We start from the raw sequence: 27886 nt of genomic DNA on the forward strand, positions 1-27886 counted from the left end.
TTCTTATGAAGTCTCAAAATTGTGGCCATAATGGTATGCTTCCTTTGGAGCGTGCAAAAAGATATCCCTGAGTTCACTACCTTGGGCAAGGTGTTGAGGGGGGGAGGGGGGGTGGCGGGGCGGGGCATAGGAAACCAACCTAAATGTAATGCTCAAAATTCGATGGAGAGAAGGAAAGAGGAAAGGTTTCTTATTGTGGCGAATAATCTCTACAGGACCATGAAACCTGTGAGCTTACAAGTTTCCAAGTACTACGTACTATTGTTTCTTATGGTTTTTTCTTTTTTTGGAGAAAAAGATGGCTAAGTTATTCATTTCATTCATTCGAAAAATAAATTAAATAAAAGCAACTAGAACCTCAAGAAAAAAACAGAAAGGGGAAAGAGAGTGTAACAAAACAGTAGAAATCAAGAGAGAGAGAGAGAGAGAGAGAGAGAGAGAGATGTTACACAGATAAGGGCAGCTGATGGCAATGCTCGGGTCATAAATCCAAAGTTCTTTAGATATTCAATAAAGCCTGAGATGGGTTTGTTCTTTTGTCCACGAAAATAATGTTATTCCTTTCAAGCTAGATCGCCCATCAAGTATCGGGAAGTCGCGTCAGATCTTATTTTCTTTTACCATCATCTGAATGTTTGATTAGTTTCTCACATAATCCTCATACTTTGTTTGTATTCTGTGCTATGAAAGAACCCTAGTCTGAACATGTGAGCATGTAATTGAGATATAAGTATAGCGAAAAGAGATGGCCATATGCCTTGAACTCGCTTGCGCGGAGGACGTAAACTTGTTTTCCCAACTTGCCCCGTTTAAGGAAATTGTCTGCAGCAAGGATCTCTTTCTCAAAAGCATTGAAACAAAAATTTAACCTTCTTCTAGTAGGAAGTTCTAAAGTGATTTAACTGTGAAGCATTGTATTAGCCACCTTTGATTTTTGTAACCTCCCTTTGAGGAGAGAGAGAGAGAGAGAGAGAGAGAGAGAGAGAGAGAGAGAGAGAGAGGAAGAGAACAGGAGCATGTTTGTTATGTTCACTTTACCATTTCTATCATTATTGAATCAAGTTTTTTTTTAAAAAAAAAACAGTAATCAAGCATTTTGATCTTTACTAAAAAATGTAAAAAGTTTGTTTTTTTCTCTCCAAAAATAAAGGTAAAATGTATTTTAATAAACGAGCCTACATATTGCTTGGTGGTTTACGACACAAAGACAGTTAAATGCAAACTTTTTTAGTGCTGAACTCCGCATATTCATATCTCAAGCTCTTAGTATAATTTAAGCCATATTAATCAGATGCTAGCAATATCTTATGATGAGTTGCTATTACATTAGCTTATATGTGTTCAGCAATTGTGTCATCTGTGAGACATGGTGGTTGATCTCTCATGCACTACTACTGCTGCATGCAATATTTTTGTACTATATGTAATACAGCTCCATTGAACATGTGTTGGACTCTTTCAATTTCCACTTATCTTATTTTTAGCTGGGACCTGTTGAATTCTATATATTCAGACTTGATTCCAATCAGAGTTAGTCTCTTTTTAAGTTCTCTCTTTTCCTCTGAAATGTCTGTTAAATTAAGCTTTCGATGTTTTTTCTCCTCCCCGTATATTTTAATCTCTATTTCTTTCTTTTTTTTTGTTTTTCTCTTTGTAGAGATCATGGGATCTGTCTAATTATTTCTGATCTAATTACATCAAACCATCCTTAATTAAAGTTTTCAATTTAAGATACCTAAATCTGAGCAACATGCATACTGGCTTGCACACCATGCTATTCTCCTTTATGGCCTTATCCTTACTACCAAAAAAGTATCATTCATCAGAGCTAGGGACGATTACCTAATTAAACTATGATGATGAGAAGCTAAAGGTGTTCTTCCAAAATTATTTTAAATAATGATGATGAATATAATTAACTCTTCATTTTATCTCCAATCAGGTTTTTTCAGTAAGGCACCCTCAATAGAAAGGCATGCCCATCCAGAGGCAACCAGGTTGGTTCCAGGTACAAATGGTTCGTGTTAAAACAGCAATAACAGCAATATTTTCCTTCGGTAAGTTGAAAGCAAGTAGCACACTCAAAACTCTGAATGCCTGGTATTATCTGCCTATTTTTTAAAGTTAGTCTACACAGATTGAATATTCACATTGCAGTTCAGTAGAATATACAAAATGTGGAGTGTATGAGTCTGTTACAAGGTTTCAAAGTTTCCTTTGTTTCAAGTATAGCCGCCAAAAATCATATGTACAAATCTGACTAGGAAGATTAAAGCTAGAAATATTACATTAATATAAACCTTTTGTACAGAGAGTTCCACTTGGGCTACCCACTTAATACAATATTACAATTATCTCCCATCCATCCTTTCTGTACATACATATTCTGTTTGCTACTCCAGTTTAGCAGTAGAACATTACCCTCTTCACATTCTCCTTCAGCGCAAGAAGTGGCTTCACTGTAGCCTCTCCTCTCCCACATGAGGTTCGTACGCTGTTTCCCAGTGAGCCATTCTTTTGTTCTTCAGGGTCGACATAGAACCGGGCTCGGAATGCCGCTAAATGTGCATAATATGCTGGAGGGACTGCAGAGTAACCCAATTATCAGCCTCATAGAGATTATAGTGTTTCGAAACTAAGCTTTTCATGTGATAGAAGGGGCAGAAATAGGGAAGCAGGAAAGGTGGGGCTAAAGGAACGATGATTCTCTGTTGCTTATGACTCGCAGAGTTTCAATTTAAAGCGATTCTTTCATGTCGAAAAGTAGGGAAATCAACGAGGGTGTAACTATGGTGTCTAAACTTACAGCAAGGTGAAATACTTTTTGACTAAGTGTGAATAAGAAGGAAGATTAAGCTTCGGAAGAAAAAAAAGGAAATAAAATTACACGGAACATTATCATACCGATAGAGACAGATCGTGTACACCTTGCATACCTGCAAAGGTGTGCAGACTCAAAATATCAAGCGTTGAATAGACAGGAAATAGCAGAGATAAACAGAGAAGGAGAGGGGAAGGTTAAAACATACGTGTAGCACAAATTGTTTGTCAGCGATTGCAATCCATCTGCTGTAAAATTATTTTCATCCCATAAAACATGGTAATGGGCTGGTCTACTAGTCCCCTGCTTAGTTTCCAAAACACATGTTAGGTATGCAGTATGGTTTAATTTTCAGTGCATTTGGAAATTGATCTTCTGCTAACGGTAATTTGCAAATAAAGGTTGATATGACCTGGAGTCCGGCATGGCTGCACAAGTAGAAGTCGAATTCTGTCGGATGGCATATTCTGGAATCAACTACAGTGCCTGCATTACATATGTTGACCTATAAATCTCAATTTGAAATAAGCTTTTAGCTGAAGCATTTTGTATAACTAATCATACCAGGTAGTATGTTCCCACTCTTGTCGGTGCTAGCCCGATTCTTGTGGTTGCTGACAAATAGCCTCGTGTGATGCCGCTTTTGGACGACTACAAAAGTCACCGGTGGTTGATAGTTCGGCTCAAGAGAGGCACAAGCCTTCAGCGAACAAAGCACATACCGAGTTTCCAAAATTGTTTTACTACTAATGTCATTATAAAAAAAGAATATTCCGACGCTTGAGAATGTAAGTCAAAGGAATCACTATTCACCTTTCGGATTGCATCTAGCTCATAAAGTAGCACTTGGTAAAACTGACCTTCACTCACGCCATCCCTGTGCAAGAAATAACCAGGAAATAGTTATTCTTCATCTTTCTTTACAAATATAATGGATTTTAACTTAAGAGTGAGTTTGCAAATTTGTTTCTACGAGTAATGGGTGTCCTTATTTCTTGCCTTAGTTTGCTTCTTGATTGAAACTTGCTCTCTCAAAATTTTATGTGAGATTGTTCATTTAAATATGACCTCAAATAAGTTACTTTATCTTTTCTGTTTTTTTTCTTAAGACTAAATTGTTCTTTTACACTGATTACATGTTCTCTCATATAATTTTTTGAATCACCTATCAGATTAACACAAGTAGCCATTCATCATTAGGTCTAGGCAAAATAGAGTAGCTATTTGTATCAACCTGTAAAATATGATCCTCAGTGGCTTTTGGCCAGTAGCTCTCCTGAAAGATATCAGTAGATCCCTGCATTACCAATTAAGGTATCATGATCAAAAGAAAGAATCAGTGAACTTTTGATCCGAACATAAGAGCGCAGCAAGGACCATTAAGACAGTTAAAGAAATTTGGGAAGCTCAAAAATTAGTGTGTAAGAGCCAGAGGTTCAGCATCAATTTTCCATGTAGGGTCAGCATTCATCGAAAGAGTTACCTAATCATGCCTCCATTCACTGTTCCTCGAATAGGATCATTCCACGTCTTATACAAATCTTGTATAAGCTCCTGTCGGTGTGTCTGAGCACAGACAACGCCAGCATATTTAGTAATTTCTGGCCAATCTTGAGAAGCTACTACCTACATCAACCAAAAAAGAAAACGCCAAATTTGAAATTTAGAAAAAAAAAAAAGTAAAAACGAATATTTAGAGATTAGTATTGTTGGATCATACAGCAGCAATCGAAGGGCTTGCGTCCTCTCCGCTCTCTGGGTGGGTAACATCTGCTCCAAAAATAATAGTTGGAATATCACTGACTAGTGGTATTTTCCAAGCAATTGCATCCAAAAGCACAGTGTTTCTTCCTCCCATCTGCAAAATATTATGCATTGATCATATAGTCCTGTTCTTCTAAATTCTGGCAATTAGAAACAGAGAATGCCCATCATCACGAATTTACAGTTTATTCTCGTTCATGTCCTTTGGTATACTTACTGGTTCATTCTTGGTTCAATATGCTTGGGAATCAAAACAAGAAAACACTAGATATTTGTGAGACCCCAGATAGTCCTATATATAAAATATAATAGGACTAAAACTCTTAGCTCGTCTTAAACATTTTGGGTAGTGGCTAGGTCCAAGAGGTTAAGAGAGTTAAGTATGCTAGGACGAAAGTAGTCTTAGGATGAATGACTCTCTGGAAAGTTGGTACGTCATAGTTGGTATCAGTGCCAATTACCAGTCGGAAGTATAAGATGAGTCTCGACTGAGCCAAAATTATACAGCAGGAAGAGCGAAGCTCTCATACTGTTGACTGTTGTGGGTGAAACGCAGCTAACCACAAGATGGGTTTAAGCTAGCGAGACAAGTCTTACATCGTCTGGTACTTTTGAGTATGAACCGAACGAAAACGTTAGGGCATGAGGGGAAGAGAATATGAGACCCCAGATAGTCCTATATATAAGATATAATATGGCTAAAACTGTTAGCCCAATTTAAGCATTTTGGGTGGTGACTAAGCCCAAGGTAGGGATGTAATGTGGGCCGTGCCGGGCCGGCACGGCCCACATTTTCCGGGCCGAAACGGGCCGGGGGGCAGCCCGGCACGGCCCGGCCCCAAAATCGGGCCGTGCCGTGCCGGGCCAAATTTTTTGGAACCCGGCCCAGCACGGGCCCCCGGCCCGGACTGCACGAGACTGCACGGGCCGTGCCGGGCTTTGGGCCTGTTCTTTTTTATTTTATTAATTTTATTTAAAAATATTTAAATTTTTTGAAAAATAAAAATATTAATATTAATTTTTTAAAAAATAATATATAAGTAAAAAAATTAAAATATATTTATAAAAATATTAAAATTTTAAATTTTAAATTAAATTATTTAAAAATTTTAAATTTTTTAGACAAAAATACCATCCCAACAGTCAAATTTTTGACTGTGGAGAGGACTTTTCGTCAGCCACCTCCAAAGCAAGCCCACTCCCAAAAGCGATGGGAGTTATGCCTGCAGAAGGCTCGGAACCAACTCCCAAGGTTGGTTGCCCAATCCAAGTTGGGTTGCCCAACTGGGTGCTGCAGAGCCTAGGGCCCGGCTGGAGCCTGGCCACCGGGCCGGGCCGGGCCGTGCCGGGCCGGGCCTGGGTCCTTGCCGCATGGTAGACTAATGTGTGCCGGGCCGCGGCGGGCCATCGGGCCGCGGAGCGAAGGCCAGCACGGCCGATATTAACTGGTAGTGGCCGGGCCAGGCACGGACGCATACGCTAGTGCGTGCCTGCCTGGCCGGCCACTCTCAAGCCGGTGCCGGCGGGGGCCCCGCGCGGGCTCCCGCGCGGACGCACGGCGTTTGACATCCCTACCAAGAGGTTAGAGAGTTTTTTTTTTTTTTTTTTGAGAGAGAGAGAGAGATAGGTAGCACGCTACCCGCTTCGTTTATTTTATTTAAAAATAAACTTAGCCGGAAATGTGAATCAACTAGGATTCGAACTTTGGACCTCGGGTATCAACCACCAAGCTCTTTACCACTTGCTCTAGGGAAGGTCGGTAAGAGGTTAAGAGAGTTAAGCGTGCTAGGACGGGAGTAGTTCTAGGATGGGCAACCCCCTGAGAAGTTGGGTCGTCACGATATCAACTTTTTAGATAATTTGATAAAATCTAGCGTGTAATAACTAGTTAAAAAAATGAATGTAACATACAGAAATGGTTGTTTGAGTTCAGATAGTCTTTTTCACCTTCACATTAATCTTCAGAGCAACATTTGCCAGATATTGTTTGCAAACCCTGAAGACATGCTTTGTTAGACAGCACTGTGATATTAATCCCAAATCTGTCTCACAAATCCTCTTGATATCACCTATACATAAAAAAATCATCATAGACTTGATATTGTAAATTTATGCAGATAATCAGACATTAGAATAGATTTGCAAAAATTGCTATTGTAAATTTATGCAGTCAATCAGACAGTAGAGTTGGACAATTGATATTGTAAATTTACAGTTGGACACTACAGTTGATTTGAGAAGTAGGGTATACCATACAAAGAACCATTTTGGTCAGGCAAGATAGCTATTAGTAGCTCCAAATCCTTCCCCTTACTTTTGGCTGATGCACGATAAACCTTCTTGAGAGCCTCTTCGACTTGTTCCGGGCAGGCTGAGTATATTGGAATAACAGGTTCAGGACTGAATTCCTAAGTAAAGGAAGAGTTTATAATCACACTAATAGTACCAATATTAATTAGCTACTGATTGATGTTGGATAATGAAGATATATATTAGATAGTGGGATCACCATGCCAGAGACTTGGCACATTTCAGCCAGCTCATGACAGAAACCATGTGCAACATTCTCTTGGATGGTCCAGGAAAAATTAATGCACGCCCATCGAGCTACTTTGCTTCCATTAATCATTTTCTGTTACACAAAACATAAAAGAAGTAAGAATATGTAATGACATTAGTACCTTCTCCTATATGAATAAATAGAGAATGTGGTGAAAAAGGTATTGCCTTGTTCTTCATATTCCACTGACCAACATGAGGTAGACACTGCTTTTCTTTTCCAGCATCATGATATTTAAGCTAAAAACATACACATTTGAGTTTCATATTAATCAGATGTTGTGAAGGAAACAAAGATTGGTAAAACATATGAGTAGGAACAAGAATCAGAGAACTACCCAAGGTGGAGGAAGGATTCGAGCCTCAATGCAGGCCAGTTTCTCACTGATTTTGATTCCAAATTCCTTTGCATATGGATCTCGATGATAGGCATTATGTTGAACAGTCTGTGGCACGAGCATACATAATAAAACAAGAAGTTATTGCTTCTTATACTTAAAGGTAAACCAGCAATATCAAGTAGAAATCTCGATCAGAAAAAAAAAGATTATACCACTACAAACTAATTATTAGGATAAGAATTTTGGGGAAAAAGGCACCTTCAGAATATCATTTTCCCTTTCCTTAGGCCTCTGGCATGCTATTTTAAGCAATGCTGTGATTTGCTTCTCGTTCAGCCTCTTTGTATATCTTTGTCCCTCCAGGATTTTGCAGGCCTGTAAAGTAGCATGTCAACAATTAACCACATGAGTGAAGGGCAACAGGAAAAAGAAAGATTCTGGTATTACAATGTAAGAAAACAACCTCCATGGGCAAATACTTGACTTTTGTCTGATTCCCCACTTGAAGGCAAGGTAGGTGTGTATACTCAATGGCGAATCCATACATTTCTTGAAAGTAATCTACGACGGACATCATGGAGTGGTCCTCAACCGGAAATCTACAAAATTTAAATGCAACAAATGATAAAACTAACATAAAGTTGAGTATCTCTAAAGAAATCATGTATACGATAGAAAAAATTCCCGTCGGTAACAATTAGCAGGCAGCAGCATCATCGAGTGATAGGACAAAACTTACATGAGTTCATTTGTAGGCTGTGATGTTAAACCAGATATACGGTATTTCCTTCGTACGTGCGCTCTGTGTACGACTTCAACTTTCACACCAGTAAGTGCCCTTTTAATCTAATAGCGAACTTTTGAGATGAGCAGACAGTTTAACTAGCAAAAAGGAGGTAGTAGCAGTACTGATGTTGAAGTATTAAGTTATACATTACCTTGAGATGATCAGAATCAGATAACGGCCTTGTTAATGCACCCTTTCCCAATATTTGAGCAACAAAATCAATTACAGGCAAGGGCTCGATAAATGCCGCTGCAGACGTGTCTAAAAAGGACAAATTTAGAAGACACAATAACTGTAAGCGTCAAATTCATTGATTCCATTTAGTGGCCGAATGAATATCGTTTGATCATAATATTAAGTCACACACCAATATTTAGGGACAAGCCCATCTGAGTGGGCCTTATACTCTGATAAAACCCACACCATGCCTCTAAACCATCACCAAGCCGCTGAGGTGTTCTAAAATCTGAAGAGAAGAATGATCTCCCAATAGGATAGTACCTTAAACAGAGACAGAGCTAATCGGTGAATACAGGAAATATTTCTTAGACATAAAGAAGTACCATGAGAGAAGATTATGTCTATGTTGGATCACCACCTCTTATCTGAAAGTTGTCTCAGAACAATGTCCAGAACTTGAAGAGCCTCCTGTGGAGCTGCTGCATGCTTACCTGCTAAAAATTGGCCTAGGTGGTGCAAATTCGCTTTTCCCACAAACTTGATGGCCACTTTGTATTCTCTTATGCTACAGCTTAATTAATATTTGGAACAACATTAGGACAGCAGGTAAATCAAACAGAGGGGGTTTGACAAACTAATTGGAAGGTAATTCACATATCAGCAACCCAACTTTTGCTTATCTTTTAAGCTCCAATTGCCTCTTTTACAGGCAGAAAAGACTGAAGCTTCTACCGCTGTGGGAAGCCCCAAAAACAAAGGCTCCAATTTGGAGCTTCTTCTTCTACCGCAAAGAGAAATTGTTGGGGAAAATCCACCTAGTGCTTCTCTTAATAGCACTACAAAAACAGCAGTTCCTCTAACAGCATAACAACTTACAACGGGGCCTAAAGAGGAATAAAATAGAGAACAAAGAGAATGCATCTAAGCATGTTGTTATCAAGGTCAAGGAACTTCATGGTAACAATAAAGATTGTGAGATGTGAATAAATGACCAAAAAAAAAATCAAAAAAATCCTTACTTGGGGCCATTAATTCCATCTTCTTCGTCGACGACCTTAATTCCGAATTCCCTATAAAAGAAAGGGAGCTCTCCAGCTGTATAAAGACTCTTCCTGCCATCATAAGCAGGCAACCTCATTCCAAGGTCAGATTCTCTGTACAGTTTCACAAGCTCCGCGATGATGCTTCTGTTCACAGCGCGCGAGGCATCCTCGGGGGTTATCGTTACCTCAACAAATGAAATGAACAGCAAGCATGGAGACCAGCCCAATTAATATAACCAATCCACACATCTTATAATGGCATTGAAATAGGTAACAAAATTTAGAACTCGTCAAACAAGAACCCGAAATGAGAAATGTACAAAAGGATTAGATATATCTCACGTCATAATGTGCCAAATCTTTGTCGGGTAGCTCGGTGAGAAAATGATTAGCCTTTACAATACATCTAGTCCCAGCTCGCCCAAGCCCAGGTCTTGAGGGAAACCTGAGAGTCTTGCTTGAAGAAGGAAGAGGAATCTCTGCAGCTTCTCCCAAACAACTTCTACTCTCTAAACAACAGCTACCTGGAATTTGGTATTCAATTGCCGGCTTCGAAGTGGAAGAGTCTCCTCCTCCTCTTCTTCTTGTTCTGCTGTCTCTGTTTTTAGAAGTAGATGGGGCTGGGCTCTGCCATTTGCCATTAGAAGCCTCTTGAAAGGGGTTCATAGGATTGCACTCCTTGGTTTTAATCACAAGGTGAAGTTCTGGGCTTTCTTTCTTCTGTTTTATGGGCATGGTTGCTTATACTAAGACCTGGAATAGAGAGATTAGAAGAAGAAGAAGAAGAAGAAGAAGAAGAGGCCAAGTTAGAGGTGGTCATTGTCAAGTTAATAAAGAACCACTATGAATGTAAACTAGAGAGAGAAAGAGAGAGAGAGACGGGGGTGGGTGGGTAATGGTGGTGGGTACACAAGGTGTTAAACATGATATTTGCTTGCATAGACAAGAGTACATTTGTTCATCAAAATGACTTAATGATTGATCAGGATCAGGATCAGGATCAGGATCAGCATCAGCATCACAATACTATCCTAGTTCGAACCTCTGATTGCCTGAAACTCTTTCCCTGGCAATGCCAAAACCTCACAAACCCATATATCTCAAAGATTTAAAAAAAAGGGGAAATGGTAGTAAATATTTGGGCCTTTTCACCATACATCAGTTCAATAATGCTTGGAACAGTTCAGAATCTTAACAAAATTTCATTTCACCAGAAAAATTTAACCAGAAAAAATAGAGAGAGAGAGAGAGAGAGAGAGAGAGAGAGAGAGAGAGAGAGAACACATTACCGTTCAAACTGAAGACCTTAGGCCCCACACAACAGTAAATAAGCAATGGATGAACAGCAAGGAAAGAAGATCGGTAGATAGAGCATGCAATAAACTGCAAAACTACAAGCCCAAAGCTAGAACACAAAGGGTGAGCAAAATAAACAAGCGCACAACCCCCCTGATGCAGTTCCAAAAGGCCAAAGCATCCAAGAAGCATCAAAAACTCGCCAACCCAGAAAAAGCAGCAAGGAGACAAACACTCGCAAACACATGCAAAGAAAAGCCAAGCTCCCCTGAACAGTTCAGAACAAGCAGATACAAACAAAAACCCACCTCGCAAGTAGCTAGATAGAAGAGGAAAAAAGGCCAACCAAAGTACCCAACTACTGACTTAGCCACTCAATGCTAACACAACCCAAACAATCCCTTCCCCTGTAATTTATAACCGAATAAAATTAAAATAACCAGCGCTAAAGAGCCTGTCAAAGCCTCAAAGGTGGGCCTGAAAGCGATGCGATGATGAGTAAGAAGTAAAGCAGCAGCCTGAGGGCTCCGTGGTTGATACCCGATATCTCAAATTCGAATCATAATTGATTCGTATTTTTAGTTAAGTACAGAGAGTGTAAGAAGATGAAAAAATAGGGTATATACCAATTTTGGATGGGATTTTTTTTGTTATATTTTACCAATTAACATTTGCCCCATTAGCAGCATCTCGTATTAAATCTTGTCATCTAATATTATTTTTAAGGATAAAATTTTAATTAAAATATAAACAGAAAATATTATGAATTAATTATAAAAAAATAAATGTTAATAAAAAGCTGTGGAAGTTAATCATTTTTTTTTTTATTCTTGTCATCTTTAAAAGTCCATATTGATGCTTCAGCCATTTAGTATTATTAAGTTTCTGTTTTATATTTTTATTTTATTTAGAAAAACTGCGTTGAATTTTAAGTTTAGGAACTAAATACTTTTATACTTAACAGATTTATTATTTAATAAATATAACTAATTATTTATTTCATTAATAATTATAACAATATAATATAACTAATATTTTCTCATATTTAATAATAATAAAACAATATAAAAAATAAAGAAGACACGCCAAAAAAAAATAAAATAAAATAAAAAAAATCAGTCCCCATCCCACGCCCCCCTCTCTCTCTCTCTCTCTCTCTCTCTCTCTTTGTATGGAGATGACGAGGCAATGACGACTTATGCATTGTCCTTTAAAGGGACTGGTGATCAGGGCATGTCACTTCTTTATCTTTCAAGGGATCGAGTACACTTATTACATTTTTTAAAAAACACATACTTCACTAGTTTTTTTCTTTTTTTCTTTTTTCCTTATGGTTATTGTAATTCTCTCACATATAACTTCCTTTGAAATCAAATGTAGATAAAAATTCATAAAAAGAGTTTAGCAATCTATCATAATATACACATATATCACGGACTGTTCCTAGGGCAAATGGCAAAGGTCTTGATGGTTGATATTCGAGACCCAAATTTGAATCCTAGTTGATTCATATTTCTAGCTAAGTTTATTTCTAAATGAAATAAACAAAACGGATAGCATGCTATCTATCTCTCAAAAAAATATACACATATATCATGTAAGGGAGTTTCGGAAGCTTCAAAAAGTACTCAATCTTTTTTAAAAAAAATGATAGTATGATGTTTGTTTTGCTCATCTTTTTATAAATAAATTTAGCTAGATATATAAAGTAACTATATTTCGAACTCGGAATTTCAAGTCAGTGGCGGATCTACTGTTATCTCAGTGGGGTCAATAGACCTCACTGAGATAGCCAATAAGTAAGGCTTTATGTCTTTTTCTGACATGTTGATCCTATTTTGGAATTAAAATTGCTCCCAAAATAGGGTCAACAAATAGATAGATAATGATTTTCTCTCATAAAAAAAGGGTTTGATAATTGATTAAATCCAGTTAACCTAACAGAGTAAATTATGCAACTATATGTGTAATCAATTAATAAACGATTAATAATAAGTCGACGGTGATGCTATATATATTGTTTTCAGAGTATGAAAATACATTGAGAATAATTATAAACAGAAATAATTTATTTTTTTATTTATGTAATATTAATGAGTAATTTATTCTTTTAGTTTAGATTTTTATGTTTTCTCTTTGTAATATATTTGATCTTACTAAGAAAATTTGTAGTTCCGCCACTATCTCAAGTACCACTTGCGCCAGAAATAATCAATAACTTTTAGGTATACTTTGTATTTTATTATCATCAGAAAAGAGAAAAGAAGCACAAAAATAGTAAAACATAACACTTGTTTCACTCTTTAAGGGGTGTTTGGTTCCTTCTCCAAAATCATGAAAAACTATTTTTTCAAAAAGTCTATCATAGGAAGAAAAAAGTTTTTTATAGTTAATTTTTTATAAAAAAAAATTAAAAAGAATCTAATTTTTGTGTGAACTAAATAAATAAAAAAAAAATTTCTAGTCATAAACTATTTTTAAAAATATTGTTAGGAAATCTAACACCCCATAAATTATTGAGATAGCTAGAGATGGGTCCATTAGAGATGTCAACGGGTCGGATTCGGGGCGGATTTTTAAAAACCCGAACCCGAACCCGACTCCAAACCCGAGACCCGAACCCGAACCCGAACCCGACGGATTTTAAAAATCCATATCCAAACCCGAACCCGAAAATTTGAACCCGAAACAATTATTTCTTTTTTCAATATTTCAAAATATATTATATTAAATTTAAAATTTTAAAATACAAATTCAAATATAACATCAAATTTATATATATATATTATATATAATACAAAATAAATTCGAGTTCGGGTCGGGTTCGGGTTCGGGTCGGGTACAATCAAAATCCATATCCGAATCCATATCCGTCGGATTTTTATTTTTTATATCCATATCCAAATCCATATCCATATCCATCGGATATATCCGTTTTATTCGGGTTCGGGTTCGGATAAAATTTCGGATATCCATACCCATTGACATCCCTAGGGTCCATCTAACCTCCCACTTTGGATTGTCCTGCAGCTTTTAGCTTTGTAGCACGTGAATGAGATGAGACTGGCACAATAAGGAACTCTTGCTCTTCTTTTTCTCTTCTTGTTTTTAAACAAAAAGAAAACCTCCTGCGAAAAGCTGTTTTTTTTTTTTTCTTTTCTTTTCTTTTTTTTGTTTGGGTAAAATACTAAAGTGATTTTCTGTGCAACACTTTACAGGGTGAATTTTGAATATTCTGAAATATTTTACTCTGCTTTTGAGTATTTGGATAAAATACTGTATTTTTACAGGTTTGAAATAACGGCTAGTTTTTTTAAAAAAACTTGCCGTTAGTGTTTTCAAAAACTAGCTGTTAGACTATTTTTAATCTCATATATATACTCAAAGGTAATGAAACTAACCATTATGATAACATAAAAATAGTAAAATAATTTTATAATATTCAAAAGTGGTAAAAAAACTAGTACTTTTGCTAAAAATGATCATATTTATCATATATAAAATCCCAATTCACCGTAATAATTCTCTTTAGGACATGCTTCTGATAACATAACAGTAGAAAAACATAAGACATCTTTCTGTTTCGATACTTGTTTTTCGTTTCTTTCATATCTTTTCTACTCTTTTTTTTAGTTTCTTTCTCTTTTGTTTCGTTATTCCTCTAGACCCTACCTGTCTCACTCAATGTAACTAAATTCAATTATCTAATGAATAAAGCATGCAGTGTGCTATTCATCTCTCAAAAAAAAAAAAAAAAACGTAAGATACAAATTTCTTCCAAATCATCTCTAACTAAACTAAACTCATATTTTTCCAAGCTCTTCAGTAAATCCTTGAATACAGTACAGCGTAGGATACTATAATCATGAATTAAACTCATTATTTTCATTATTTTGCTTTATTTCCTTGTTTTTTTAACAACAACTCTTATTTTCTTAAGAAAATACCAATCGGGCCTACATGGGCCTGCATATGGACCAGCACTGTCGATCTTAGGCAATAAATGGGCCAAGTAATGGGCTTTTTACGTTCTGTGGAATGGGCCAGAGCCCTACTCGGCCTGCAATAATGGACCAACATTTTATTGTCCTGGGTTAGTGGACCCGCAAAAAGCCCAACTAAACAAATCTCATGTTTCATCACTTGGGTAGATCCGGCTCAATAAACAATCTAATCACTTTGGCGGGGTCATAAACTTGATCCGAACCCTTTGGCTACTTGCGGGCTCGGGTTGGGTTCGCGGGTCAGGCTCCTTAATTGTCGTCCCTAAAAATGAATTTCAAATTGTTTATGAAATTAGGACCAATGAAGAATATCCGGGGAAATTAGTAGAATAGTTAAAAAACCCCAGCCGAGATATTATGCAATTTGTGATAAAATCTTTCACTTAGACCAAGTCATTAGTCTAAGTTAACGAGAAAGGCTTATTCCAATTGCAAATGGGGATTAAAAAGAAGATTCCTGCAATTGCTTGTATCAACTCGTTTCTATTTCTTAACCATTTAAGGGAAATTAATTGGAACTCTTTTCTGAGTTCCGGCACTTGGGAAACTCGTTCTTCTTGCTTTGCTTCTGCCGTGAGTGACAACAGATATTAAAGTGGTTCAAAAATAAATTGTTAATACGTGACTACAAGCAATTATGTTTAGTCAGCAAATCTTAGTTGGGATACAAATTCTACATAATATTAATATTGCGAGTTTCGTCGTGATTTTTACGAAAATGTTGTGATTACTTATAGAAAAACTTACAATAGCAACAATGTCTATATTTTTTTACGAGATTCCTGGAGTTTTATCTGCTGCTCTCGCTTTATCTTTTAATCAGACACCGCCTAATGCTTTGACCATTTGCAACTTTTGAAAGATAGAAAGATTATTCGTTGTGTATATGCTCACTCATATATCACGAAACTAACTTTTTAATACAAAAGAAAGAATCATAATGTTGTCTTAAAGGTGTGATGGGAGCAGCCAACTTTGAATTCAAAATAGAAGGACAAGAGACAGTTACACTTTTCAAAGTAATAGGCCCCAGCTCTCTCTAAACCAAACAATATAAAAAATACTGATTAGTGATTACCTAAACACTCTTTTGAGTCCTAATCCATGTTCTCTTACACAGATGAGGCCAACACAGCATTGTCCACGTTCATCCTCCCCTCAGCAGCACATGCCCTTTTGCTTCTTTTTTTTTTTTTTATAAACTCAATTAATGAACACATCCCTAATGCCGTCCATATACATCCAACAAACGCTTTCCGCGAACAAGCTCCCTACGAACGCATTAACAACAGCACGATCTGTGTCGCCCCACTCTACTTTTAGTCCCACATTTTTCTTCTTTAAAAGGGCCCCAAGAGAAGAGAGAGAAGAGGTGAGGAAGAAGAAGGGAAATAAAAACGAATAAGGAAAAAAAGAAAAAAAAAAAAAAAACTTCGACCTTTCCTCCATCTATGGCTTCCATGGCGACCTCCTTCTCCAAATCCCCATCGTCGACCCACGCATGCCCTAATTCCTCCAAACCCTACCTCCGATCTCGCCCCTACGTCACTCTCCCCAACCTCTCCGCCCCATTAGCGACCCAACGGATCCGCGCCGCCGCCGCGCCCCCCGCCGCTGCCGCTTGCCGCTCCACAACTTCCTGGAGCTGCTCGAACCGAGCCTCCTGGAGCTTGATCGAGCCCGACGGGGGGAAGCTGGTGGACCTGGTGGTGGCGGAGGGGGCGGCGAGGGAGGCGAAGCGGAGGGAGGCGGAGGCGTGCCCTAGGGTTAGGCTTAACAGGGTCGACGTGGAGTGGGTGCACGTGCTCAGCGAGGGGTGGGCGAGCCCTCTCCGGGGATTCATGAGGGAAGCCGAGTTCCTCCAAACGCTTCATTTCAACTCCCTCCGCCTCGCGGACGGGTCCCTCGTAAACATGTCCGTGCCCATCGTCCTCGCCATCGACGACGCCCAGAAGCGCGCCATCGGCGACCGCCGCAAGGTCGCCCTCGTCGACCCCAACACCAATAAGCCCATCGCCATCTTAAGCGAGTAAGGCCCCTTTTACTCGAGCTCTTAAAGTTTTTTGCTTTACTCGTTTTTATGTATCGATCGATGGGCTGTTCATGACAATGTCATGTTCAATGACGATGAATGGATCTGCTTGAATGCTCGTGTGTTTAAATTTGTTGTGTGTTCGCCTTATCTTACAAAATTTACTGAAGAAGCTGCTCTGCTATTGTTTCTCATAGTTGAGTTCATGTTCATATTCATGTTTTGCTCTTACTTAGAAGACGATTTACTATAAGTCTGGCCTAATTTGCTTTAATAGTGTGTTATGACAAAAAATTCTTCTTTAGCTATTGATATTAAAAGTTTGACAGAGACAAGTGTCTTCTACAATTGTTCGGCTATTTGAGACTTAGGGTCTCCTGCTTGTTTTCGTACTATCGTAGTTTACTAGTAGTTTTGACCGCGCGAATTAAAATATACATCCTTTTGGACTGCCAAGGCTATCGTGCTGCTATATAATATATTCACGAACCTAGGGCACGAACTTATGGAGAATACGGAATAACGGCCAAATTAATCCGGGCCTCATGTATGGATGGCTTCTTTGAGAAGAAACTGCTGGTAGACCACTTGAGCTGCCGCGTGGACCCAATCGACGAGAAAAGGTAAGCACGGATTTGAGAACCGCTGTATGCCAATCAGCACACTTTCGTGGTCCTTTCTTTCAAGATACTAGCGCGCCAATATATATATAGATGGGCCCCATAAAGCGAATGTATTAGTCGTTCAACAAATAGTCTTCGGAGGCGATATTGGGTTATTCGATTTTTTTTTTTTTACAACATTCGTCAATGTGGACCCCATCATAATTGTGTTGGTCTTTTAGGATATGTAGCTTGTGTTTTATTCTTGTTGAGTTCTATTATAATATTATGTTTTCCTAAGGCCATTTAGTTTGCCAATAGAACTATGAAACCTAATGCTTATGTGTGGTGATAGAATACCCATCCTCGATTATAATTTCGTAACGAGAAAAGAATCGAGCGCTTGAAAATTCTAAATTAATGTTAGAACTATGCCTAATTCCATTTGTTATGTGCCTATGAGAATCCTGTTTATGAGATTTTGAAGATTAATTGGCGACCCAGAAGGTAGTATCTCTAAACCCGGATTTCTCATCTCGTGCCCAAGTTTCCTTGGTTTGGGCAAGGGATTTGCTTCCTCAGCGATTCAGATGTTGTTAATAGCTTGTTGTCTGATTCTACCGGGTCACACCATAGGTCCTTTTCAAGGAGACATGTTTCAGGGAAAAAGAAAAAAAAAGAGAAGCCAATTTATGGATATTGCTGATGAAATGGGCATATATCTAATTTCGTGAGTGTCTAATTCAGGTGCATTATCTAAGACTGATAGCATCAATGCCTTAGTTAAATATACACAACATATTTCAAACAAATTAAAGCAGTTTCCTGTTTTTCACTTGTTAAAAAAAAAAATCCTAAAAGACACTTGGATTTGCATTTGATTTATCATTAGTGTTCTTCAAATATTTTTCTTCTTCGAAGACTTTGAGGTTATTATGAGATTATAAGCAATACTGGGTTAAGTGTCTTGTCTTTTGCTAGCATTTAGCTATTCAGTATTCACCTTGTGAAGCTTTTATGACGCTCTGTAATTCTTCAAAAATGTTGGGTACTGAATGAAAAATGCCTTACGTCAATAAGTCACATGTATCCTTAGAATAATTGTTTAGAATGAGTTTTATGAGCCCCTTCATGATCTATATGCTGAAAATTGTTGTTTGAAAGCCATCATGATATCTTTATGCAGATGCTTTGATATTAATTGGTGAAATAAATTTCTTTCCCTTGGAATTACCAAAGTAACCCTTCCCACATTTCTATTTTTCTTTAGCATGGAGATCTACCATCACAATAAAGAGGAAAGAATCGCAAGAACATGGGGAACAACCGCTCCTGGACTACCATATGTTGAAGAAGCTATCACCAATGCTGGAAACTGGTTGATCGGTGGGGACTTGGAAGTAATTGAGCCGATCAAGTACAATGATGGTCTTGATCAGTATCGGTTGTCACCTGCACAACTACGCGAAGAGTTCTCCAGGCGCAAGGCTGATGCTGTATTTGCTTTCCAGCTACGGAATCCTGTACACAATGGCCATGCTTTGCTCATGACTGATACACGTAGGCGCCTTCTCAAAATGGGCTACAAAAACCCCATTTTGTTACTTCATCCCTTGGGAGGCTACACCAAGGCTGATGATGTGCCTCTTTGTTGGAGAATGAAGCAACATGAGAAGGTTCGTATGCACAAATCATTATTGTTCTCTGTTTTTTCTTTATTTCTTTTTTCCTTTTCTGTTTCTTCTTCAGAAGCAATGTATGGAATGACCTTGTACAATTCCCATATTGTAGCTGGGTCTATTTAATTCTCATTAAATGCTTCAATCCCTGAAGTTATAAAATTCCATAAAAATCTTCTTTTTTTTTTTTTTTAATTCTTGTGTTATATAACACCATTTGACCCCTACTCTTGTAAAATGTTTTCCTTGTTTCAGTTTATATGAAACGGAATTAAAAGGTCATTTTTCAGCAGAAGTCCACAAAGGATATCATTGCAATACATGTAATAATTTAAGGATTAAAGAGTTGAAGTGCTAAGTTCATATCCTTGATGAACGAAGCAGTGGCAAGCTACCTTTTCTCAAACCAAGAAAAAAGGGTTTAAGCAGAAATTTGGGGTCCAAGTCAAAATGTTGAGAACTTGAGATAGTACAGGAGAATATTTTAATCTCCATTTTAATAAAACTGCTAGAGTAATATTGTCTAGATTAGTACCAAATCTGCAATAAGTCGTTAAATTTTTTTTTCCCCCTCCTTATTGGTTTTGTTGCTACAGGTTCTGGAGGATGGTGTTCTTAATCCAGAGACAACAGTTATTTCAATATTTCCTTCTCCGATGCATTATGCTGGCCCAACTGAGGTGCAATGGCATGCAAAGGCGCGCATAAATGCTGGTGCAAACTTCTACATTGTAGGAAGAGACCCAGCTGGTATGAGCCACCCTGTTGAAAAAAGAGATCTCTATGATGCTGATCACGGGAAAAAGGTATTAAGTATGGCTCCTGGACTTGAAAGGCTCAACATCCTACCCTTCAAGGTTTGTCATCCTTTGACAACTCTTGTCATTTTCTGTTATTTTGCACACTCCAAGATTAAATGCTCGCTGCTTTCATATCTTCTAAATTGTCTTCCTCATAGCTAACCATGCTTTATTTTCACGGCCCCACATGATGTGATTTTGTTTTCAATATGTATTTAGGTGGCTGCGTACGACAAAAAACAGAGGAAGATGAATTTCTTTGAGCCATCAAGGAAAGACGATTTTCTCTTCATCTCCGGTACAAAGGTACTGCTCTGCAATGTGAAAATATTGGAATCAACTTTTGAACACGAGCTAACTTGTCCCCTTTCTTTTTCCCCTCCAAATTGATCTCAAAGCAACCTTGTTTATCTACGCAGATGCGAACTCTAGCAAGAAATAGAGAAAACCCCCCTGATGGCTTTATGTGCCCGAGTGGTTGGGAAGTACTCGTCAAATACTATGACAACTTGGCTCCGGGCCACAAGGTGAGAGAAACCGTCCCTGCTTGAAACTTGTACAGCTCTTGGGACTGCTGCAGCTTGAAAACAATAAATCCAGTACGTTTACAAGATGAGCCGACCAAATAAACTTGTATCTACATGCGGCATAACTGATGATTTGTAATTTGTGTGTCAAGAGGACCTGTCTGTATCTGTCACAGGTGATGATTGTGCTGCCGCAGCACATTTTGCTATTGTTGTTGTACATAATAGTATGTGTGCTTGTGGGATCTCAAATATGTAACTGGAGCAAGTAGGCATTTGGTTAGGGTTTCTATGAGATCAGCAACAACATGTGAGAGGAAGAAGGAAAAGTAGAATATTACTATCTATACATTTACGAGTAGCTATAAATCTTGCGCCTCTCCCAGTCAATGATTTAAAAACTTTTTTTTAAAGTTTTTAATATTGTAAAAAAAAAAAGTTTGATAAGAATGATAAAATAAAATCGGCTTTTGGATAGGTATGGTGTAAGATTTATGCTATACTAGTGGGTGTTTAGGTGGCATTGCTTGATAAATTAATAAATGTGACTTGTATTTGGATAATTTGCTGCGGTATTATTCCCTTGAAAGCAAAAGGACTTGTAGCTTATTTTTGGTCCGATGAGAAATTGGTATTGGTTGGTACTTGAATGGATCTTTCTAGGGCCGATTACTAGTATGCTCTTTGAAAAGATTGAAAAAGGCATATACAATATACATATAAGAAAAATAAATAAATAAGAATTTGGGCAGACGCTGTGGAATAGTCGTCGATCGAATAGATGTGAATGTTATCGTTATAATAGCAATCCAACGATACTCGTTTGATTCTCATATATATACGTTCAATTAGATTAAGACTATGCTGTGCGTATAGAGATGCTTTTGTATTGGAGCTAGTTTGTGGTCTCCCTACAGGACTTTTGTCCTTGCTGCTGCGTAGCAAAACAAATTCTGTAAGCGCTTTGCATCAATTTCATGGCTAATGAGATCGCGAAGATAATACTCAGTTAACTCTAATTAACACATCCTATCTAACCGCATAAAAAAGAAAGAAGAAAACCAATAACAAAAATAAAAAAGATTTGATCAGTACTGTCAACCTTCAACAAGTTAGGTATTAATTAAGGTCTGAATGGTGTAGTACGTGCATAAATTAATTAATATGCAGGAATATGCCTTTTTAGGGGAAAAGGCGCGTTGGATCGACCGGATCAGTTTGTTAAAATTAACTTCAGGTAACCCATAAATCCACTCGAGTAATTACCAAAAGTAGGGTTCAATTAACCACGACCGTACGGACGCTCATTCGTACTCTTTCCATAAACAAAATCTTATCACTGCCGGGTAGATCTTCTGCATTAGAGTTGTTAAACGCAGGAAATCCCACAATTCCAAGACCAATTAATTCCCACAAATTAAAAACGATGTTCATGCATTTGAGACCTTCTACGAAGAAGGTGCATGCACGAGGTGATCTGTATATATATATATAAATATATATATATATATATATATATATATATATATGCCCCTCTTATTAACTTCTCTTATAGCATATCCCCTCCCACAAATACGGCCATCAATTTCCAACATGAGAAGTAAAGACAGTTCCTCTTTTTGCTAATGGGTAGGAGAAGTGATCATCGTATTATGTGTTGGCATATAAAAGTAGACGTACAGTGTACTTTGGCCTTTTCTCTTCTCCGCCCCTATATATTTGGAGGGGGCCCTCCCCTTGTAAACTCATAGGAAGTGGGAACAGGATTACCGCACTACTGTTTTCTTCTTCTTCTTTAGGTTTGAATAACTCTTCCTCTTATCACTTCATGTACGAGGAGATATACATAGCCCGAGAGATCGTCGATCTCCATATATATATATATATATATATATAGCTAGCGTTGTTAAACTCTCTCTGTCTCCCACCTTTCAATTACACTGCTGCATTGAGATAATTAAGAAAGAAGCAACTATGCGATAGAGGGCGCATGCATTCTCATTCTCATTCTCATTCTCAGTGCGATGCATGCATATGATATGGACTCGTCACGTGTAACAGTAATAGTATCCGACGACGACGTAGAAGTAGAAAAAGCAGCAGCAGCAGCAAGAAGCTCGATTACAATGCCGAGCCCACTGCAGGGAGGGCGAAAGGGCGATGGTGATGAGAAGAAGGTGAGGGTGGCGGTGGAGGGCCCGATCATAGTTGGGGCGGGTCCGTCGGGGCTGGCGGTGGCGGCGTCGCTGCGGGTGCTGTCGGTGCCGTTCGTGGTGGTGGAGCGGTCGGAGGGGCTGGCGGAGCTGTGGCGGACGCGCACGTACGACCGGCTGTCCCTCCACCTCCCGAAACGCTTCTGCCACCTCCCCCACCTCCCCTTCCCCCGCCATTTCCCCACCTACCCTTCCAAGTCCTACTTCCTCCACTACCTCCACTCCTACGCCTCCCGCTTCCGCCTCGCCCCGCACTTCCGCCGCGCCGTCACCCACGCGCGCTTCGACCGCGCCCTCTCCCTCTGGCGGGTCACAGCGCTCGAACGCCGCGGCGCTGCTGACCCCAGCCCCAGCCCCAGCCCCAGCTCCAGCTCGAACTCGACTTCGGAGGAGTACGTGGAGTACGTGGCGCCGTGGGTGGTGGTGGCGACGGGGGAGAACGCGGAGGCGGTGGTGCCGGAGACGAAGGGGAGGGAGCTGTTCACGGGGAGGGTGGTGCACTCGAGCGAGTATAGGAGCGGGGAGGAGTACAGTGGGGGGAAGGTGTTGGTGGTGGGCTGCGGCAACTCCGGGATGGAGATTTGTTTGGACCTCTGCGAGCACGGCGCCATGCCTTTCATGTCGGTGAGGAGTGGGGTATGTCTATTAAAATCACTGCACTACTATACTCTACTCTCTCTTTTGGTACATGTAAATACTACACCATGTCATTACTTTGCAAGTTTGTATTTTGTTACCCTCGACTCGATCGTATCGTATGTATATATTGTAATTAATAATATATGGGTGGTCCTTTAGCTTTTGCACTAAAATAATAGAAAAGCAGGAGGTTAGATTCTATAGATTCTAACATGTACATATGTTTGAATTGTTTTTTCTTTTTTTTCTTTTTTTTATAAGGTGCATTTGCTGCCGAGAGATATGTTCGGAACCTCAACATTCGGATTGGTGACGAAGCTGCTGCAATGGCTGCCCATTAAGTTGGTTGATAGGATTTTGTTGTTAGCTGCGAAAATGGTGCTGGGAGATACGGAGAAATATGGGCTCAAGAGGCCAAATTTGGGACCTTTGGAGACCAAACACATTACCGGAAAAACCCCTGTTTTAGATGTGGGAACTCTCGCCTTAATCAAAGCTGGAAAGATTCAGGTACGTAGTTTATACTTTATTATATATATATAGCCCTTAAATTCTGTTACAAGCTACCTTTCCTCCTTTGGTTTTTCCTTTTTTTAATCGAAGACGATACTTGTCCCTTACCTTTACGGCTTTACCTCATTTTGATTGATTCTTAATTTAAAACTTTAAATTATATTTCAAAAGAATAATACTAGGTTTTTCACCTCCTAAAACTATTCCTTAATCACTTTTTATTAAATTGATAGTTTGGGTTATATGGTTTCAGAGTCGGTCCTAAATCCCTCATTGTTCCAAAAAGTTTTGAACTTTTATACTCAAATCTGCTATCTTGCAATACATATTTCTATTTTATTGACGAAAAACTAGACCATTTCACCTCAGGGAGGAAGTGTAAATTTTTTTAAAAAAAATAATATAAAATAATTATTTCTTTCTAAAAACTTAAATATTGGCGTACAGTATTTTAATACTTTTATTTTTAACATTTTAATTTTACTTGAGAACCAGCAACTTAAACAACTATCTGCATATCCTAAAAACATTTACCTCAAATATACAAATTCGCTTCATTCTACTCTCTCTCTCTCTCTCTCTCTCTCTCTCTCTCTCTGTTGCAAATTTGTAAACTTGCCTCCTCTGTTTCCCCTGCTGAAAACTTCAGATAGTACGTGAGGTGGAGTCACTGACAAGCAATGGGGCCAGGTTTGTCGATGGAAGTGAGAAGAGATTCGACGCTGTGATCTTTGCAACTGGTTACAAGAGTAATGTCCCCTTGTGGCTCCAGGTAAAAACACTTCTTTGACCCATTAGTGCACATACTGAAAAAAAAAAAGTTTGTCTTGTTCTGACTGTTAAGACTATTTCTAGACCGCTCTATAATAGAATTTAGATAAGACGGTAACAGAGTTAGTTCTAAAGTTTCTCTGTTACAATTAACATTGAAATTTGAATTTATTTGTCACATCTGCCATTATATGGCATGTTTTGATTCATTATATTGTTATTATCTTTTTCATCATATCTCCGGATCTGGCACAATTTGTCTGACCCTTACCATATATGCATGTACTAGATTGATTTAATATATAATAATCTATGTATAATTAATTAATTGCAGGACTGTGACTTCTTCACAGAGGATGGTAAGCCCAAGAGCCCATTCCCCAATGGTTGGAAAGGAGAGAACGGGCTCTACTGTGTTGGGTTCACAGGGAGAGGGCTTCATGGCGCCGGGCAGGACGCAGTTAAAGTTGCTCAGGATATAGCTCAGAAATGGACCAATCTTAGCCACAACAACAACAATAACAACAACAACAACAACAACAACGCCGTTACATAAACTATATATATATGACCCACTAATTACTTTAGTGCTTGTGGAGAGAGAGGTTCTAATTAAGATAGACCAAAAGAATAATTCTTTTGAATGGTGGCCAAAGTAATTAGGAACTGTGCGAAGATCTTCTTGCTTTTACTGTTACTACACCTCCACACGTCTTAAATTTTGCATAGGATCTTCTTTTCACACACACACACACACACGCGCGCGCGCACACACACACACACATATATATATATATATATATATATATATAATATATATATATATAGAGTAAATCTTGTATGATATTAGGAGCACAGAGGTCTCTGTACTTCTAACCCGTTTTCAATGATGAAGTTTCCGAATTGACGATCGGCTCCATTAAATTTGATCTAACGTATTTGAAGTATCTAAAAAATAAATTTTACGGTTTTTCGACATCATTTAACTACCAATCGAAAGGGTTCAAAATCAACGGTTGAAAATAAAAATATCACAAAAATAGTGATATAATATTAAAATTTTCGATAAGAAATATTGATCTTGCAGTAAATAGTATAAAATTTTTTTTATCAAAATATTATCTGATTTGAATATTTCTACATTATTAAACTTATAAACGATATACATCAACCTTTAAAATTTGTTGATTTTGAACTCTTTCAATCGCTAGATAAATGATATCAAAAAATTACAAAATTTATTTTCTAAATATTTCAAATATGATAGATCAAGTCTAACGGAACTGATCGTCGATTCGAAAGCTCCATCATCGAAAACGGTTTAGAAGCACAGAGACATACGTACTTCTAATAGGACACAAGACCTCCTCTCTCTCTATATTTATATATAAAACAAAGCAGGCATTAGTCCAATATCCATGACATCTGCATTACGTTTGCATTGGCTTTTCTCTGCTCTCTCTTGTGCTGTCACTTCTCCGGATCTCAATAGAGAGAGAGAGGGAGAGAGAGAGAGAGAGAGAGAGAGAGAGAGACTGGTTTGCTTTCCAAATTCCAATTGCTTTGTCCTGGGGACTTAGAGGAGCGCCTGGGGGCTTTGTCATCATCTGAGGAACTCTGAGGAGCTTCTCTTGTCTCTATTATTCCTCAGGTACTGGATGTACTGATACTAAGCAGAAAAGGCTCAGACACTGCTGCGTCAATGGGCTCATGCTTCTGAAATCTTGGAGCTTCATGTAGAAGTAGTCCTCGAAACTATAGCAAAGCATATATGTGTTAAGGGTAAGAGGATCACGTTAACATGATTGTTTTGAGTGACAAATGATTGAACGGGGGGCTTCCACATCCCACAGTTTCTGTGTTGTATACTTGCATGGTAGGAAAACTAGTGCCCCATGATGGCTATTGGCTAACCGTTGTTGAGTCCAAGTCCATCATAAGGTGGTCATTTGAGAGGTACGGAACAACTGTTTGGGAACAGAAGTTTTAGAGCTATGTTGGTTGGAGCCCAGTACAGTTACAAATGAGTTTTGTAAATAGTAAAGCAAAAGGTAACAGCACTAGCTAGATCAAACAATTCAGTCCAAACAATTAATACATCGATCTGTAGAATTATAGCCCAATTGGAAACAATGAACCTTACATGTGGAGATAGACATTGGAGTAATTTTCGGTCTATGATATGTATACACTAGCGGAGGTGATCTTCTATGTAGCGGCGGCACTATGTCACTTCGTCTCAAGCCAATAAAATTTCTTCTTTTAAGAAAAATGTATATCAAAATATTTTCTTAAAAATCATGATGAGATGAGTGTCGCAACATTGACGCTAATCATTAAGTCTAAAATTACGAACGGTTAGAAATAGGCAACAAATTTACTTAAAATACACAAATATAGCGCCAACGAATTTCGATTGTGATTTGGTCCAAACAACCTTTCGCCACTTTTGATATAACTCAGCCCAAAGTGACCTCCCACCATTTCGAACGTGAATCGTTTCAACCTCATGATTTTCCGCCACATAGCAAGATGTTGACTCCTTTAAGCCAACAATAACTAAAAACTTAGGGGCGCAATTTGATTGGTTAGGAATAGAGATGATGTGGTGCCCCTAATATGTTTTAGAATTTTTAGCATAGAGGATTAGACAATCTAATGCATTACTAATACAGTGTCGTTAATTTGCAAGGCAAGAGCCAACTATTTATTGGCAACAAATTAATGGCCCAAAACCATAGTTAGTTAATTCGCGTTTAATACGCGAATTATTCGCGAACTTTTGAATACACGAATTAAACGGACCGTTCCGTATTTTTTTGAAAAGTTCGAAAAAAAACGCGTCTTCATCCTCAAAAATAATTATTCGCGAATTATTCGCGATTCGGGAATTATTCGCCCAAAAAAACGGCTGTTGCGGTCCAGCCGAGGTTCGCATCATCGCCGCTCGTCGCCGAGCTCATCCGGGTCGTCGTCCCCCTCCTCCGCCGCCCTGGCCGGCGCCGGGAGCAAGAGCTGCGACTGCAGATCCGGCCTCATCGTCCTCCTCCTCCGTCGCCATGGCCGGCGCCGGGAGCAAGAGTGGCGGTGATAGATCCGCCCGAGGCCGTCCGCGGAAAAAAGAAGAGGAACAGTGCAAAAATCGGAGCTTCTGGATTCATAAATCATACGCGGTCCACGAGGCCTCTTCTGCCTCGTGGACCGCTTGAGACCTCCCTCTCATTACATACACAATTACACACACACACACACACACACACACATATCTATATATATAAATATACAAATTTTATTTTATAAATATTTATTTAATAT

The 27886-nt window shown here is 38.6% G+C and overlaps 3 protein-coding genes across 8 annotated transcripts; 2 read left to right on the forward strand and 1 right to left on the reverse strand.

Moving 5' to 3' along the window:
- Positions 2262–11164, reverse strand: LOC109721297 (protein argonaute 10-like). Of its 6 annotated transcripts, XM_020248825.1 has the most exons (24): positions 10785–11164; positions 10376–10561; positions 9838–10248; positions 9472–9680; positions 8871–9023; positions 8640–8773; positions 8424–8533; positions 8225–8331; positions 7949–8084; positions 7744–7860; positions 7483–7590; positions 7313–7384; positions 7095–7217; positions 6837–6993; positions 6533–6654; positions 4542–4679; positions 4305–4447; positions 4056–4118; positions 3635–3698; positions 3386–3521; positions 3234–3307; positions 3030–3124; positions 2905–2936; positions 2262–2585 (listed from the first exon to the last, which is right to left on the reverse strand). In XM_020248825.1, exons 3-24 carry the CDS (start codon positions 10228–10230, stop codon positions 2404–2406), a joined length of 2868 nt encoding a protein of 955 aa, XP_020104414.1. In that variant the 5' UTR covers positions 10231–10248; positions 10376–10561; positions 10785–11164; the 3' UTR covers positions 2262–2403. The 6 variants fall into 6 exon arrangements, with proteins under 6 accessions (XP_020104414.1, XP_020104415.1, XP_020104416.1 ...); XM_020248826.1 differs by lacking the exon at positions 10376–10561; XM_020248827.1 differs by having other exon boundaries at positions 8871–9017; positions 9838–10561.
- Positions 16459–20689, forward strand: LOC109721560 (ATP sulfurylase 1, chloroplastic-like). Its single transcript, XM_020249226.1, has 5 exons — positions 16459–16824; positions 18700–19105; positions 19705–19965; positions 20128–20214; positions 20328–20689. Exons 1-5 carry the CDS (start codon positions 16637–16639, stop codon positions 20457–20459), a joined length of 1074 nt encoding a protein of 357 aa, XP_020104815.1. The 5' UTR covers positions 16459–16636; the 3' UTR covers positions 20460–20689.
- Positions 22460–27662, forward strand: LOC109721460 (probable indole-3-pyruvate monooxygenase YUCCA4). The gene is made up of 7 exons (XM_020249113.1): positions 22460–23284; positions 23549–23797; positions 24450–24572; positions 24906–25074; positions 26249–26353; positions 26452–26527; positions 27497–27662. The coding sequence occupies exons 1-7, from the start codon at positions 22460–22462 to the stop codon at positions 27660–27662; spliced, it is 1713 nt and encodes a 570-aa protein (XP_020104702.1).

This window comes from Ananas comosus, linkage group 15 (assembly GCF_001540865.1).
Source record: "Ananas comosus cultivar F153 linkage group 15, ASM154086v1, whole genome shotgun sequence".
In the NCBI taxonomy this organism is placed as follows: Eukaryota; Viridiplantae; Streptophyta; class Magnoliopsida; order Poales; family Bromeliaceae; genus Ananas; species Ananas comosus.